The sequence below is a fragment of the Mobula hypostoma genome, chromosome 6, assembly GCF_963921235.1.
Source record: "Mobula hypostoma chromosome 6, sMobHyp1.1, whole genome shotgun sequence".
NCBI classification, from domain to species: Eukaryota; Metazoa; Chordata; class Chondrichthyes; order Myliobatiformes; family Myliobatidae; genus Mobula; species Mobula hypostoma.
The window spans coordinates 60,441,253-60,459,325 of record NC_086102.1 but is presented as its reverse complement, the minus strand read 5'-3'; the positions used below and the strand labels follow the sequence as shown (position 1 = coordinate 60,459,325).

Below are 18,073 nucleotides of genomic sequence, written 5' to 3'. Positions count from 1 at the left end.
ATTACTCGTAGCCTTGGGCTAGAGGCAGTGAGAAACTGACACAGGTCTGCTAAGCTGGAGCCAGCAAAAAAGAAACACAATAAAATCAAAACACAAACGCAACACAAGCCTGAGTGACCCTGCAATTAATATTCTCTCTCTGATAAGTAAAGGCACCACAATGTAGGCAGGTTGCCAGCTAATGGTGCAAAAGGAGTCACCACCCATTTTATGAGGATAGGAGAAAGCCACATATACATAAGGCTACTTGGTTCCTGTAGCTGGAGTTTATTGAAGATACTTTTTTAAACTACTTGAATCCATTCTTGTACAGAGAATGTGGACAGAATAAAATGGAACCAATATAAAATTAGTGTAAACATTAAGTTGATGGTTGTTCAGGACTCAGTGGGTCAAGTGGCCTGTGCTGTGCTTCATGACTCTGTAACACTGTTAAACTCTGAGCTGATTTGTTGGATACCTGGCTTGGATTCAGCTGAATTCCCCTTGAGTCCAATCATGCATCTACCAACGTTTCCCTCTGCAGCACTCTGCTCTTGCCATTTAACACTATGGGTGAGATTAAAAAGAAAATTAGGTGCTGCATTGAAGTCTCCTGAGCTCTGTGAGTTTGGAATGAGCCGGGGGAGGAGGGCTGGTTTGCGTGTGAGCTCTGAGAACATGTTCCCTTTGCATAGGCATCTGCAGCAATTTCAAAGAAGATGCAGGCATGAATCTACTGCAATACACAGGTAGATATAAGTATGAATATTACTTTGCAGAGACTCTTGTTTAAGGATCACTTTGCAACTTAGCAAGACTTTATTTGACCACATTTAGAGTATTGTGTGCATTTTGAGTTGCATTTGAGAGAGTGAAGAGGAGATTTTCAGGATGTTATGTTAGAAAACGTAAGTTCTGGGGAGAGTTTGGATAGCCTGGGTTTGTTTCCTCTGGAGCGAAGGGGGCTGAAGGTTGAGTAGTGTGTCAGATTGTGAGGATAAATTAGTTTACCGAGGTACAGTGCAGAGCTTGACTTGCATGCCATTCATTACAACAGTGCCTTGATATGGTAGAAGGTGAAACAACACTGCGGAATAAAGTATTACAGTATACAGAGTGCAGTGCAGGTAGAAGTAAAGGGAAAGGTTATTACAAGATAGATTGTGAGATCGGATCCATCTTATCGTAATAAGAACCCATTCAATAACCTTATAATAGCCAGATAGAAGCTGTCCTTGAGCCTGGTGGTACTGTATGTGTTTTCAGGCTTTTGTATCTTCTGCCCAATAGAAGAGAGGAGAAAGAATGTCCAGGATGGGTGGGTCATTCCCCAGAACTTGACGTTCTGAACGTCCTGACTTCAGCACTGTTGATGAACAGGAGAACGTGTAACATTCCCCTTCATGAAGCGAGTGACCAGCTCTTTCGTTTTCCTGGCATTTAAGGGAAGGTTGTTGTCATGTCACCATGTTACTAAACTCACTATCATCTTCCTGTACTCCAGCTCACTACGGTGGTATCATCTGCAAACTTGTAGATGGAGTTTGAACAGAATTTGGCCACGCAGTCACGAGTAACATGGAGCAGAGTAGGGGGATGCAACCTTATGGTCATCAGTGTCAAGAATAATCCTGGAGGGGTTGTTGCTGCCTATCCTTAATGATTGTAGTGTAGTGTTCAGGAAGTCAAGGACCCAGTTACAGAGGGAAGTGTTGAGACCCAGGTTTAGGAGTTTGGAGATGTCTAGTTGGAATTATAGTTTTGAAAGCAGAGATGTGGTCAATAAACAATAGTCTAACATAGGTGGCTTTACTGTCCAGATGTCCAGAGATGAGTGTAGGGCCAGGGAGATGGTGTCGGCCGTAGATATGTTTCAGCGGTAGGCAAATTGCAGTGGGTTGAGGTTGTCTTGGAGGCTGGAGTTAAATGTGTCATGATCAGCCTCCTGAACCACTTCATGCTGGTGGATGCCAGAGCCGCTGGGCGGTCATCATTACGGCACTTTATGTTGTTTCTCTTGGGTACCAGGATGATGGTAGTCTTAAATTATCCTGGGAACCTCAGATTGAAACGGGGAGAAGCTAAAAATGTCTGCAAAACCCCTGCTGGCTGATCTGTACAGGAGCTAACAACACAGCTGGAGACACCATCTAGGCTGTTTTCTTTCTGTGAGATCACTCTCCAGCAAGCTGATCTTACCATTCCTTTCTGAACAGGAGACATGACGGTAGTATTTTGGTAACATGCTCTTAACACGGTATACCTTGAGCCAACTTCATCATTGTCTGTAACTTCAACTAGGCAAACTTTAGGTGTGTGTTTTTCGGGCTGCAGTTAGCTGGCTTATATTGAACTTTGTGCCACTTATATTGCTTTACTAGCTCTCTCCTTCCTCTGGCACTATAGACTGGCTGCTATCACCATCCTGTCTTCTGCCAGCATTTTCCTTTTATAGCTTGCAGATACTGTATATGGTATTCTCTTGAGCTCCAATCATTCTCAAGGATTTTTAAAGCCAACAGTGTTCTTTTGAATTGTAGTCAGGATTGAAGTGCGGAACATTAAATCATTTGGATTGTTACACTTCACTGACCTTGGCTCTCTCTGATTTACAATTTCAATTTGTCTGTTGCATTTGAACTGGTAAGTTTATGGCTGTAACGTTGCTTGCAAATTTTCATTGTACTGTATCATTCTAATAGAACTTTAAATGTTGCTTGTGGCTTTTGTCCAATGACCAAATGTGCAGGTACTGGGATCTATAGATGAATAATTTGTCGTCTTAAGTTCAGAATCCTGTCAAGAGATATATATCTGGTTTGAATAATTATGCTGGTTTGTAAACAGACAGCAGAAACTGAAGATGAAGTCCATGAGATTGTGACTCGTATAAACCGAAACAGCTGTTTGCTGGAAGAGACCAGGTGACACTTGTCCAACATCAATCACACCCACATGGCTGAAGGTTAATTTTCACAAGTATTTTGAATGAGAATACTTTCTGCCATTACATTATCCTCAAACCCCAAAATGTTCCAGTTTCTCTGGATCTTGCTGACTCTTGATGGACAAATTGTATCCTGTTTAGTAGTGATCTATCAAGAATCACTATTTTCTGGAAGGAAAATTGTGAATGTCACTCCACTCTTTAAGAAGGGAGGGAAGCAAAAGCCAGGAGATTATAGGCCGGTTAGCCTGACTTAACTGGTTGGTAAGATGCTAGTCAGTTATTGAGGGTGAGGCTTCAGGGTACTTAGAGGCACATAATAAAATAGGTAATGTAGTGGTTAGCATAGTTCTATTGCAGAGTCAGTGACCCGGGTTCAATTCTGCCACTCTCGGTAAGGAGTTCATCCTTTCTTCCCGTGACCGGATGCTCCGGTTTCTTTCCACCTTCCAAAGACGTACAGATAGGTAGATCAATTGGTCACATGGGTGTTATTGGGCAGCCTGGACTATTTTGGGCTGGAAGGGCCTATTACTATGCTGTATCTCCCAAGTTCCCAGGTATCCCAGGTTGATCTTGGGGGTTGCTACTTTTCATGTTGCAAGTTAATGATCTGAATGATATAATTGATGACTTTGTGGCCAGTTTTGTGGATGTTACAAATTTAGGTGGAAGGACAGGTAGTATTGAGAAAGTAGAGAGTTTACAGAAAGAAGTGGACAGATTAGGAGAATGGGCAAAGAAGTGGCAAGTGGAATATAGGGAAGGGAAGTGAATGCGTGTTGTTTGAAGGAATAAAGGTGAGAACTATTTTCTAAATGGGGAGTAAATTCTGAAATCAGAGGAGCAAATAGTCTTGAGAGGCCTAGTGTAGGATTCCCTCAAGGTTAACTTGCTGGTTGAGTCAGTAGTAAGGAAGGCAGATGCAACGTTAGCATTGATTTTGAGAGGACTGGAATATAAAAGTGGTGAATCTGGAATTCATTGCCCCAGACTACTGTGGAGGCCAAATCATTGGGTATATTTAAAAAGGAGGTTTCTAGGTTCTTGATTAGTAAGTGGGTCAAAGGAGATGGGAGAATGTGGATACGAAGGGAAATATCGTCATGAATGAATGGCAGAACAGATTCAATGGGCCAACTGGTCTAATTCTGCTCCTACGTTCTATCTCTGTTTTGCAGTTCTGTTTGCTCTGCAAATAGTTCAGTCTTATCCAGATTTTCCCATGGGAACACAGTCTGATTCAAAAGTACTTTTCTCTTTTCCTGAGAAGCCATTATTCCTTTGTGCTCCTATTGACTTTGAAAATATCTAGCCTGTCCATTCAATGTTTAATTACATGTGACACAAGCTTCAGTTTAAAGAATGCTCTTACAGATACTTCAGTCACTGCAGCCTTGTCTGCTTGGATATTACATTAGATGATAGTGGGTGAGAGTAGTAGGAAACTACATCATGATTTTGACTCCAATTTAGAGGTTTCTGTGACTTTCCAATTAGAGAATGGGCATGAGTTTTCTCCTTAATCCTATCTGTTTGGGAAGGCAAATTGCTACTATATTTCCTAATGAGAACATTTGGAATGGTTACTACTGAGTCCTCTCTATTTTTAAGTTGCTTGCAACTTTAAAATTAAATTTTTTTGACTGCTCTCATAGAAAAGATTCTCGGCTACTGTGCTTTTCCTGGTGTCCCCGTCACTGTTACACTTTTAGCACTTTCATATGCATTTAGGCCTGCTCCTTTCCCTTTTCCCCTGCAACATCTGTACTGGGTGTATTCCCCTTTACCATGCTTTATAAACTCGTTCTCCTTCACTGCTACAGTTGCAGACAGCCCATTTGTACAGTAGTTCAACAACTCAGTCAGACTGATAATGGATTTCTGCTTTCTACCTTGCTCTTTTCTGCATGCATTGGTACATCTGCACACACTACCTGTGTAACTGAGATGTTGGTAATCCTAGTGGATTTGGTGCTGTTTAATTTCTGTAAGTAATGGTAACATTGTCCTCTTACCCATATCCTGCCATTCAAATAACAGCTTATTTTTTGAAGTTGTCAATGACACTTATGTTGACTCCTAGGCTTATTTTGACCTCCGCTGTTTTCAGTATTTAGCGAGTTTAACCTGCCACGATGACGTTGGCAATTTATGGCGATGTTTTGTGGACAGCTCACAAAACTACTAGCTACTCTACCAAATATACTTCTGGACTACAACCACTGCAGTATGCAACCTGTAATTTTCCTTTGGGAGGTGTGCTTTTGAATTGTCCAAACAATCTGACAGCTTTGCTTTGGCAACATACATCAAAGTTGCTGGTGAACGCAGCAGGCCAAGCAGCATCTATAGGAAGAGGTGCAGTCGACGTTTCAGGCCGAGACCCTTCGTCAGGACTAACTGAAGGAAGAGTGAGTAAGGGATTTGAAAGTTGGAGGGGGAGGGGGAGATGCAAAATGATAGGAGAAGACAGGAGGGGGAGGGATAGAGCCGAGAGCTGGACAGGTGATAGGCAAAAGGGGATACGAGAGGATCATGGGACAGGAGGTCCGGGAAGAAAGACGGGGGGGTGTGTGACCCAGAGGATGGGCAAGAGGTATATTCAGAGGGACAGAGGGAGAAAAAGGAGAGTGAGAGAAAGAATGTGTGCATAAAAATGAGTAACAGATGGGGTACGAGGGGGAGGTGGGGCCTTAGCGGAAGTTAGAGAAGTCGATGTTCATGCCATCAGGTTGGAGGCTACCCAGACGGAATATAAGGTGTTGTTCCTCCAACCTGAGTGTGGCTTCATCTTTACAGTAGAGGAGGCCGTGGATAGACATGTCAGAATGGGAATGGGACGTGGAATTAAAATGTGTGGCCACTGGGAGATCCTGCTTTCTCTGGCGGACAGAGCGTAGATGTTCAGCAAAGCGGTCTCCCAGTCTGCGTCGGGTCTCACCAATATATAAAAGGCCACATCGGGAGCACCGGACGCAGTATATCACCCCAGTCGACTCACAGGTGAAGTGATGCCTCACCTGGAAGGACTGTTTGGGGCCCTGAATGGTGGTAAGGGAGGAAGTGTAAGGGCATGTGTAGCACTTGTTCCGCTTACACGGATAAGTGCCAGGAGGGAGATCAGTGGGGAGGGATGGGGGGGACGAATGGACAAGGGAGTTGTGTAGGGAGCGATCCCTGCGGAATGCAGAGAGAGGGGGGGAGGGAAAGATGTGCTTAGTGGTGGGATCCCGTTGGAGGTGGCGATTTATCTATATTAGACCGTTTTGCTGAACATCTACGCTCTGTCCGCCAGAGAAAGCAGGATCTCCCAGTGGCCACACATTTTAATTCCACATCCCTTTCCCATTCTGACATGTCTATCCACGGCCTCCTCTACTGTAAAGATGAAGCCACACTCAGGTTGGAGGAACAACACCTTATATTCCGTCTGGGTAGCCTCCAACCTGATGGCATGAACATCGACTTCTCTAACTTCCGCTAAGGCCCCACCTCCCCCTCGTACCCCATCTGTTACTCATTTTTATGCACACATTCTTTCTCTCACTCTCCTTTTTCTCCCTCTGTCCCTCTGAATATACCTCTTGCCCATCCTCTGGGTCACCCCCCCCCCGTCTTTCTTCCCGGACCTCCTGTCCCATGATCCTCTCGTATCCCCTTTTGCCTATCACCTGTCCAGCTCTTGGCTCTATCCCTCCCCCTCTTGTCTTCTCCTATCATTTTGCATCTCCCCCTCCCCCTCCAACTTTCAAATCTCTTACTCACTCTTCCTTCAGTTAGTCCTGACGAAGGGTCTCGGCCTGAAACGTCGACTGCACCTCTTCCTATAGATGCTGCTTGGCCTGCTGCGTTCACCAGCAACTTTGATGTATGTTGCTTAAATTTCCAGCATCTGCAGAATTCCTGTAGTTTTGCTTTGGGTTGGATTGACAAACGAACCAATGTTTAGCCAATTCAAGTGCTGAGCTAGAGTACAAAGGTTAAGGCGTTAACGCAGAGGGTGGAGGTGGAATCGTTCAGTTCACTTCTCCATATCAGCCAAGATTCCCCCCCCCCTCACCTGAACCCATTCCTTCTGCCTGACTTTGACCTATCTCTCTCTGTGTTCTTGCTGCTACCACCAGGTGGGTGGTGCAGGATTCTTGGGTCCACGTGCTAGGTTTAGGAGTAATTGTGGCCCTGCAATCAACAGGCACCTGGCCTGGCTTCACTCGCCTCTGGGCTGAACAAACATTGCAGCCGCTGCCTGCAGGCATCGGGCTTCTGGACCAGATTCACTCACATCAGCTATGAATTGGTTCTCTGGCTGTGGACTTAATTTAGGGCTCTCTGCAGTTCATGTTCTATGTATTATTTGTTTACTTTTTTAAAAAATGTCTGCACTATTTCTCTTTTTGCACATTAGATGTTTGTTGGTCTTTGTTGTGTTTCTTTGTTTTGTGGCTGCCTGTAAGAAGACTTGTATGCTTTTTTGGTGTAATATAGATTACTTCATACTTGCTAACATTGAAATCAATTTGCTGCAGTTCTGCATATTCAATTTTTCCACTAGTTAGACTTTGTAATTTCTGATCCCTATCCACTGTATTTTTGCAGTATTTTATTTCTTCACTTGTCTGTGCTTTTACTCCTTGCTTTTATGCAGAGACTAAGGTCCTCAGCACTGGTGGTGAGGACCAGGAAGGTAGGGTCAAGGGAGGTGGAAGAACGATTACAGGACTGCTTTGAATCGGCAGACTGGACCATATTCAGGGATTCACTTTTGGGTCTGAATGAACATGCCACAGTTGTCACCAACTTCATGTAGTTCAAAGAAAAAATTATGATTTGTACATACATGTCAGATTCCTTTTCCTGCAGGCATACTCAGCAACTCTATAGAACAGTAATTGTAAACAGGATCAATGAAAGAGCAAGAACATAGAACACAAACTGTGCAAACGCAAATATAGATAAATAGTAATAAGTAATGAGAGCATGAAATAACAAGATAAAGATAAAGTGAGATCATTGGTTGTGGGAACACCCAGAAATAGAATGAGTGTAGTTATCCCCTTCTGTTCAAGAGCCTGATGTTTGAGGGGTAGTAAGTGTTCTTGAACCTGGTAGTGCGGATCCTGAGGCATTTGTACCTGATGGCAGCAGCGAGAAAAGAGCATGACCTGAGTGGTGAGGATCTTTGATGATGGATGCTGCTTTTCTACGATAATGTTTCATGTAGATGTACTCAATGGTTGGGAAGGCTTTACCTGTGATGTACTGGGCTGAATCCACTACGTTTTGTAGGATTTTCCGCTCAAAGGCATTGGTGTGTCCACAACAAGCCATAATGCAGCCAGTCAGTACACTTCCCACCACACATCTATAGAAGTTTGTCAAGGTTTTCGATGCCATGCTGAATCTCTGCAGACTCCTGAGGAAGTAGGGGTGCTGTCGTGCTTCCTTTGAAATTACATTTATATGATGGGTCCAGGACAGGTCCAGTGTGGCTGAGCTTGTGCCTTTTATTTTCCGCCTTCACGAGTGCATTTGCTTTGGGAACTGATGACCTTGTTCTGCTGTTTCACAGCTTTTGTAACAGTTTGCACTTACACATTGCCTTTAAAATATCTCATAGTGTTTCACAGATGCATTAGCAAGCTAAAATCAAATTCCATAAGAAGGTAATAGGACTGATGTCGAAAGCTTTGTGAAAAAGGTAGACTGGGGTGCACTTAAGAGGAGAGAGAAGGTGAGATCCATCTGATGGTGCTGCCACTTATTGCTAGATCACATTTTGCACAGTAAAGTGGCCCCCTGTTCCTTCAGGCTAATTGACACTTTGCAAGTCATTGAGTAGGCATCGGGATGAGATGAGCTGTCCCTTACTGATGCCAACTATTGGCAGACACTTGTTCAGCCAGTTCAATACTGTAGGTAGGAAGAGGTTTTGGATGGCTGTGAAGCACTGCATTATGCAATACTTGAGCCTAGAAATTGGATTATGAAAAAGACAGCACCATTTTAATGCATAATTCATGCACAAAAAGTGTTTGATGTACCTTTTGAACTCATTCCTCCTACTTCTGGTAGAAGGCCTGACCATCAGGGTAATATATCAGCCAGCACTATCAAGATCAGGTCTTGTTCCCTTTTGTGTGTCATACACGTGGTGACAGAACTTGGATCAAACTGTAGTGATCTACCCCCTTGACTGTTCACTCATAACAAAGTGGGGAGTATGTTAAGTAAAAGGTGGGAACCACAGTGAATTGAAAGGTCGATGTTGGTTATTAATTTTATTTTCAGTCACATTTAATGTTTTTATACTAGTGTTATTCCCTTCAGATGATGAGCAGCATTGATGTGGTTCTCAATGCACCAATCTAGATATTGCTTTCAAACATCTGTGCCACAGATGCCTCAGTCTGTTGTCAGTGGCTTTGGTAATCACTGTGTGTAGGCCACATTGCTTAAAACAAGGCCATTCAACTTTGTGATCTCATCATTTTTTTTCTTTCTCCTCTCTTTTCTACTCAGCCCTACCTCCATTCCAGTGTTTTCCTTCACCTCCAATGGCAACCTATGAGGCTGCCATGGAGAGATCTCTTTAACATCATTGACCCATTCCCTGGCAGGTAACGCCAGAACGAGATGGTAGCTTAGAGTCTGGGCAGCAGCACGTGTCTGAATATGTGCAAGTTGGCTTCTGACTCAAGTAGGTGAAGCTGAACAGTTTCTTAAAGCAAGGGTGACCCAATGTAGTGATTTTTAGTTTGGCAATGCCCAATTTGGCAATGGGAAAAATACATTTATTGTGGCAAGTTGGTGAAATCCAGTTTCTCGGCTTTAGTCTGATCTTCTGATATTTTGAAACTAGATAGAAAATAAATGACCCTGCTGTGTTTTGGAAATGAAGCTGTTCATTTCTATATAAGGTATTCATTACCATCTTTCTAAAAACTAATCTTGCATGCAAGGCCTCCATGTAACTGTTTTGCTGTCAGTGCCTTGTTCTTCTTTACAGTTTGCTGAGGTGAGGAAGCACCAGTGCATGAGCACTTAGAGTGTATGGAAATAATTTTTGCTGGCTTCATGGGATTCCCATTCATGAGCTATGCAGCTGATTTAAGCTGGACCTGTGGACAGAGAGACTTGAGCAGTTTCAGTGCTTTCCTGATGAAGGGTTCTGGCCCCAAACATTGACTGTTTATTTCACTCCATGGATGCTACCTGACTTGTTGAGTTCCTCCAGCATTTTGTGTGTGTTGCTCAAGATCTGCAAAATCTCTTGTGTTTATGAGTGGTTTCAGGTGTTCTTCTTAACCAGTACTGACACGAACAAGCCACTCCAAGGGAATGTAGCTGACACTAGTGCCTGTCATTGTGGAAATGAGAGCAGACTGATGTTGCTTTCTGAGTACACCACATGGTGGACTTCCCGGGGGTCAGAAGGTGACACATTGGACTGCTGTTTGTAAGCCATGCCTTCAAACAGCATAACGGGAATAGGATATTCTAAGGCACTAGGCCACTGATGAGGTTCACTTGTAAATGGCAGCTTTCTGAACAATGACAGTTTTCTCACTGTCACTGCCAATAGAATGAAAATTGTTACAATATCTCCATGATTTTAATAATGTCATCTGCTGTCTATAAGGGCTCAGCTATGGTGTAAGGAAATTGAACGGACTTTGCTTTCTGTTGCCATGGCGTATGGTACACATTTGTGTCAGGGAATGAGTCAGTATGGGAAGAGAAAAAACTTAGCAATTTCTCCTAGTGTTGGGGAAGGTTCCGGAATTGCTGCTCCACACTCGTCGTGCTATTTAAAAAAAATATTATTCTTAAAAAGAACAGCTGGTATGACTTACCAGAGTCATCTTCACTCTGTTTTTTCCTGGCTGTTACATGAATACATACTGAATGTGGCTTTTTTTATTGAAACACCAAATCACATAGGAATTGCAGGGCAGGTAAACAATTGGGTGCAAAAGGCTACAACAAGATAGATTTTCATTTCAAAAGTTCACCTGAGGTGGTGACGAGAAGGTATACCGGAGTGAGATAGATCAGCTGGTTGAATGGTATCACAATAACAACCTTGCACTCAATGATGGATGAGAAATTGACTTCCAAATTATTCTGAACATAAAAGATAGAAGCAGAAATAGGATATTCAGTCCCTGATATCTGTCTTGCCGTTCACTTAGATTATGCATAATACCTCCGCACAAAATGGTCAGTCTTCAATCACAAGTATATCTTTCCATGTTCATGGAAACCAGCCCTGTATGCACATTTATTGAGCAAAAACATATGCTGGAGTAATTTGGCCAGTCTGTGGAAACTAGTTAAGATTTCAGGCCAAAGACCTTCCCTCAAAACTGGGAGTGGGGTGAAGAATGGATGAGGCTTCAAAAGTGAGGTGCAAGACAAAAGACTGTATGGAGATTGTTTAATATATTCTTGGTAAGGTCTCACCAGGGGTCCTATACATTTTCAGTAAAATACCTTTTCTTCTGTACTCAAATCCTCTGGCAATAAAACTGAACATACCATTTGTCTTCCTAATTACTTGCTATATCTGCATATTAACTTTCAATGATTCATGTACATGTGTATTTTAAATTAGTGATACTTCATATCAGAGGATTGTTAACTAATAAAAGTGCTGCTGCTTTATTGGTACAAGCCCTGGCTAATTAATTTGAGCTTTTTGAAAGGCTGTTTATTAGTTTTTACTTATTAACTAACTTTGGCTGTGATTAGGTAAGGTATCACAGCATAGTTTCATGTTGATGGGGGAATAAGTTTAATAGTGTTCTTCTTTTGAAGCTGACATATCTTCTTTGTAGGAAATTCAAGGTAGACAGTAAAATTTCCTACCTTGTCTACTATGGTTGAATAGAGTTTAAGTAAAAGAAATGGGCATTTTGGGGTGAGAGTGGAAGAAAACGTAAATCAAAACATCAGTAATTAATTGGAATTGGAAGTCATTTGTTGGTATTATTAAATGTGGCACATATATATATATATATATATGCAGATACACTCTAGTGGTGCCAATGGGATTTTAAAAGTAATTGTAATGCATTCTACCTTGTTACACACCAGAGATTCCATTGTTTTCAGTCAAAGGACTGATACCATTTGAATCTAACAAGGTTTTATTTTTAAAGGAGCAGTCTGCTAAAGTGTAGCTGGTTCTTCATCAGTAGTGTCAGGCTGTCACTGTGTTCTTCTCCCCAGATGTGTGCCACCTGTTGCCAATGCCCTGAAATGTGCCTAGCATGTTTGATGTGGTATCACTGATAAATACGCAACCATTGCTTTTCACTGAAATAATGCTCCAGTCTGCAAAATGAGATAGGGAATAATTTATTATGAAGATTGTTTTTAAAAAAGGCCAATATCTTCCTCCATCGGAAACTAGTGTTTTAGGGAAATACAGCATAGTTTTTATCAGTTTTTAACTGATTTTTTTCCCCAAGGATGAAAGATTTCAACTGCAAGATTTGATCAGAAATGTTGTGATTTGTCCTTGGAGAAAAAGAGATTAAGGGGAGATTTGAATCTGGGTACAAGACGATGGTGATCTTAATAAAGAAGAGCTGTGTTTCATTAGCTAATGGCACAAAAATTAGGTAATTGTAATTTACAGTTTTGGGCAAGAGATACAGGCGGAATGTGAGGAAGAACCTTTATAGGAACTGGTTGTAATCAAGCGGAAATTGATTAGGCACATGAGAGATGTAAATTATAAGATAAAGAAAAATAGATTTGAGGGAATGAGACTAATTGGACTGCTTTCCAGGGAGTTGCCGTAGACTAGGTGGTCCAAAGAGCCACCTCCTGAGTTGTCATCACCCTCTGCAAAATATCCACTACAGTTCATTTACCATTTCATTAACGGGGGGAATTCCATCCTATTCAACAGAAACATATGTAAACGAAAAATAAATCAGCAACCTTGAGTACAGCAGAAGAACTCAAGTTCAAATATGCATCAAAACATATTTTGAATTTGCACTTAAATACTGTAAATCATGTTCTCAATCAAGCACTTCTATGAGTTACCAATTTGGATTTGAGGCATTTTTGCTTGTGCTTTAGGGGGCCCAGAAAAGGCCCATGTAATACTGCTGGGTAGAATGGTGCAAGGGGTATGTAGGAGGTTGAAGTCTGAGAGAATAAGTGTAAAGTTGTAAAGGTGAGTAACTGCAGGCTGAGAGAGCATGTCAATGCTGATAATATAACCATGTACAGCACCAAAAAGCAATGTGGAAAGCTATTTGCTTTATGCTAATAGTGGTTCACGAAAGGGCATTGCTACATATGAGACCATAGACAAAGCTGAATCATCTGACCTGCATTAGTTTATTACTGGTTTTATGCACTGTCTTATTGATAATTTACCCGCTTGTGGGCCACCTTGGTATGAAAAAACAATTTTAAGTGATCCTTATGGGTTTACGACTGGCTTGGGTCAGTTTACCAATTCCGAAAGAAAACCTAATCCAGGAATATCAAATTACATTAAATGAGCGACCGTTTGAGAATTATTTATGTATTTGTTTACATATGCACAAAAAAAATTAGTACACAGCAGTGCACACTTTAAGACTGATTACCATAGTCAAAAGTTTACCTTTGCTTTCGATCCTGCTTAGTGTTAAAGGAATTTGGACGAGGAATCTTTAATTTCCAGCATTTCACAGAATTAGTGAAATTTGGAGCTTAACAAAACATTTGAATGAATAAATCACTTATAAAAATTGTTGAGATGCAAATTAACATCTGTGTATGGATGACGCATGATGAGAGCCATTATGCTTCAGGCACATTTGTATGTGGACTGATAATGGTCTCCGTATGTTAGTACTTTGTGACAAAATGAAGTTTTAATAAATACAGGTGGATTTTTGAACTGAACCAGACGTGAAATAAATTAAATGAGATTTTTCTTTGCTTTTCTCTGTCACAGGTAATTTTGTACCAGGGAGGTCAGGTAATCAGTGGGGCCAGCCACTTTAATTCCCGTGTGGGATTTGTCATCACCATGCCCAGCCTGAGTGCCTCCATCTTCATTAATAACAGTCAATTATCAGACACGGGGACATACCAGTGTTTGGTGAACAATCCACCTGACCGAGGAGAAAGGAACATAGGTGTCCTTGGACTGTCTGTTCTAGGTATTAATTATCCTTCTGCTATTTTCTATCATTCTGACCATGTTTGCCATGTGTTTGCTAACATTTTGCCTCCTTGCTTAAGTGCCATGTCTTCCAGTTCCCTTGAAACTTATTGTATCACAGTATGATTTGCCTTGATGTCAATTGATCTGCCCTATTACACAATTGTTTAATATTCCAAAGAGTATAGGCTACCCTGACACTTTAACTGCGAAACTAATGTTCGGATTGACATTGTATAGATGGCTTGAAATTACATTTTCTAGTTTGGCCTTTAAGAGCTACAAGTCAATCTTAGCCTGCCATTTTCAATCCTATTTTCAGTTTGGATCAATCTACCAAATCGTGTTCAAATTCCGTCAAGATGCACTGGTTATAAATTTCACTCTGTGATTTATATATAATGTAACATTTACCTAGATGTTCTTGAACTCACATCTTATGTTTTGCAATCTAAGCACTGTCATATTTCAGAAAACAAATCAAAACTATACTTTATGTAACATGATGACTCCTGTGCCTCTGAAAAATGAAAGATGACAAGGAATGAATTGTAGTGTAGATGTTAAGATTAACTAGCCTGAACTTGGCTTTCATCCACTATCCTGTCTTGAACTGGAGGGATAGTGGCTGGGTAGCAAATAGAATTGGATAGCAAGACCTGTGTCAAATTTCTGCTTTGAGATGGATATCCCTGTACCTGCTTGAGTCGCTGCTGGACAACTTGCTCCATCTGCTATGTTTAAATACTGATGAGGAAAGAGACAGAAGTTTCTTTGCTGGCCGGTTCTCAAGATTACTGCCTGTGAAATAGGGCAATAACCTTGTGGTAATGACCATCATGGCTATAATTTATATAAATGGAACCAGAAAGCTTAATAAAGACCTTGTCTCCAAGGCTTTTCCACCTCTTTATCATCTTCCATTATTTACTTGGGTGCAGCTGTACTTCCATCTTTGGCACTGCCATTTCTATCTCAACCATGTGTACTGTATCAAATAATTGCCATTGCGTAGATCTGTGGTGATGAATTAAAGTCCTTCCCTCAAAGTCAAATGCATCAAGATTGCGTATTGTTTGCATTGCTTGGTTATTTTAAGTAGCTTGCGTTAGAATGGTGACAACTATATTTTCTCTAAATATCAAAATACAAAATGGGAAATCATTAAATGCCTATTGGTCAGGAATTAGGAAAAAATACAGTGATACTCAAGTTCAAAGCTGTTAATTTGCACCTAGTTACAGACATGGGTTTGGACACTTTTGATAAATGGGGCTGCTTGAAGTTTTTCCCTATTGATAAGAGAGTGGCAACTCAGTTAAAAAAATATTTTTTCAAATAGGATATTGATTTGCTTTGATGTGGACAAGAACATAATATGGTTAGAAAATGCTTTCAAATGGATAATGTTTCTGCATTTCAAAGAACAGGATATTTCTGTAACTCTGATCTTTTCAGAGTCTTCAATTCTTATTCATTATGTCTGTAAAACAAAGGGGTTACTTGTGTCTAGAGAAAGATTTAGTTCCATTATGTAAAGTATTATTAATATTCCCTTGTAAAACTTGCAATATTAGGCAAAATGCATCTGGGAATAATTCTGAAACTGCCAAATTTGATCATCTGAATCCCTCAATTCCCCATTTATTGTATTTCTCCGATTGAGTTTGACTTGTGGGCCGCCGTGTTAGAGAGCTAGTTGGTCGTTGTATGGGATATCCTTCTCTAACTTCAGTAAGTGTGCAGCTCTTTTGGGGATTCTACACCTGTGCAGTGGAATGCGGATATTCAAAGAACTCTGGAGCTGAGATATAGGTACATCTGACCCCCTGCTGCACTACAGGACCTACTTTTGCGTGCAGGGTTATCCTGTGGCTTAGTGAGATGACGGCCTGATACATTGCTTTAAGACATCTACTTCAGGCACATTTAGAGCATTCCTATTCATTCATGGTGTTGGCGTGTGGCCAAGTGGTTAAGGCGTTCATCTAGTGATCTGAAGGTCACTAGTTCGAGCCTCGGCTGAGGCAGCGTGTTGCGTCCTTGAGCAAGGCACTTAACCATACATTACTCTGCGACGACACCGGTGCCAAGCTATATGGGTCCTAATGCCCTTCCCTTGGACAACATCGGTGGCATGGAGAGGGGAGACTTGCAGCATGGGCAACTACCCGCCTTCCATACAACCTTGCCCAGGCCTACGCCCTGGAAACCTTCCAAGGCGCAAATCCATGGTCTCACGAGACTAACGGATGCCTATTATTCATTCATCCACCTTCATTAGAAAGTTATGTGGGGTGTTTGGTTCACTTCATTTTGTTTAATATTGATGTTTTCAGTTAAGTTATGATAGATAGATTTTGCTTTAAGTGAAATTAAAATTTAATCATGAATATTAAAAATTTTCCATTATTTTGAAATGCCTGAATGTTCAGCTATCATGAATTATCAGAACATTATTATGGTTTAGGGGCAGATCGTAGGTTGACACCATCTGGGCCTAGTTGTTCCAGATGGATCCTGTCTAGATGAAGGTCTTGAGACAAAATGTTGACTATCCATTTCTTTATAGAGATGCTGCCTGACTCACTGAGTTTCTCCAGCCCTTTGTGTTTTGAAAGTTGTGTGTACTGGTTTTAGCGATGGATGAAGAGCTAGAAATAAATATCATCCTGAGGTGAGGGTGCACCTTGGGAACAATGAACATAACATAGAGATTCATTAGATTTCAAAGGAAAAAGGTATAAGTAGCTCTAAGACCTGTGAATAAATTACAATCAAGAATACCAAAAATGAGGGAAAGTAATTCAACACTGTATTTGGTTCAAAACAAAATCAGAGTGCAACTCTAAAACCTAAAGGCTTCACTTTTGGCAATATGATGGATGTTTTCCCTGGACTAACCAAAATTGCTGACTTTGACTTCTGTCTACAAACTCTGAACATTGGTCATGAGCACCATCCCAGTTAGGCATCATCTTAGACTACAACCGATTGCCAACTACACTGCCATCTTTGATACAGAGCTCAGCGTATGTCTATTGTTTCATGAAGACAACCTATTTCCAGCCCCATAGTATGCAGCTCTTTGTTTCTGCCATGAATAATCTGCTACTGGAACCATCACCCATGTTTTTATTTTCATGACCAAGCTTCCTTTGGTGCCCTAGCTATTTTAAATTGTCGTCAAAATCTCAGCTGTCCAAGTGCCTTTTCTGTTTACACACTCCATCTGTGCTTGTTGACCCATCCCACTGTTGCTTCAATTCTTAAAATTTTAATCCTGGTGTTCAAATCCCCTTATTTTTGCAATGCTTGGTATCAGTATCAACCAGACATTCCTCCAAGAATTTACCCTCTTGCTGGGGTCTTGTGCAAACACAATTCTCATTGAGCCACCAGAATTTTGTTGTTTGGGTATCAAATTGTCAAGATTCAGATTAATTTATTTATCACATGTACATCGACACATACAGTAAAATGTGTTGTTTGCATCACACAAACACCACAACCAAAGGACATGCTGGGGGTAGCCCACAATCTCCTGTTTCTGCTCAAGCTGTCATGCCATTCACAACGACACTGGCCCTTGATGTGTCTCAACAATTGGCAGCATGGATAACCTAACAGGAGCTTGCAGATCACCAAAGCGCCAACAGATGGCAGTAGACATCATTACCATGTTACCAACCCTCCAGTCCTTGCCTGTCCAACAACCATTATCCCATTCTTACTTGCTGCACCTGGGTTTTCTCAAAAATTTAGAAAAAAAAGATCAAGTCAGTATTTCTGCACTAATGAATTAAACATCAGCACCAATGGATTTCTGCTGCTGTTTTTCTTTCCTTGCATATTTAGGATAATAATTGAAAGGATTTTGAGCTGTGTCTGCTGCATGCCATTAATTTGACATTCAAACGAGAATGTTTTTTTCCTACATAAAATAGCTTTGTTGAGAAATAGAA

The 18,073-nt window shown here is 41.2% G+C and overlaps 1 protein-coding gene across 2 annotated transcripts in view; it reads left to right on the top strand.

Moving 5' to 3' along the window:
• Positions 1 to 18,073, top strand: part of igsf11 (immunoglobulin superfamily member 11) — a 233,794-nt gene that overhangs the window by 165,003 nt on the left and 50,718 nt on the right. For both annotated transcript variants that reach the window (XM_063050868.1, XM_063050869.1), the window contains exon 3: positions 13,899 to 14,106. In XM_063050868.1, coding sequence (XP_062906938.1) covers positions 13,899 to 14,106 — 208 coding nt within the window. The remainder of the gene's footprint in view (positions 1 to 13,898; positions 14,107 to 18,073) is intronic.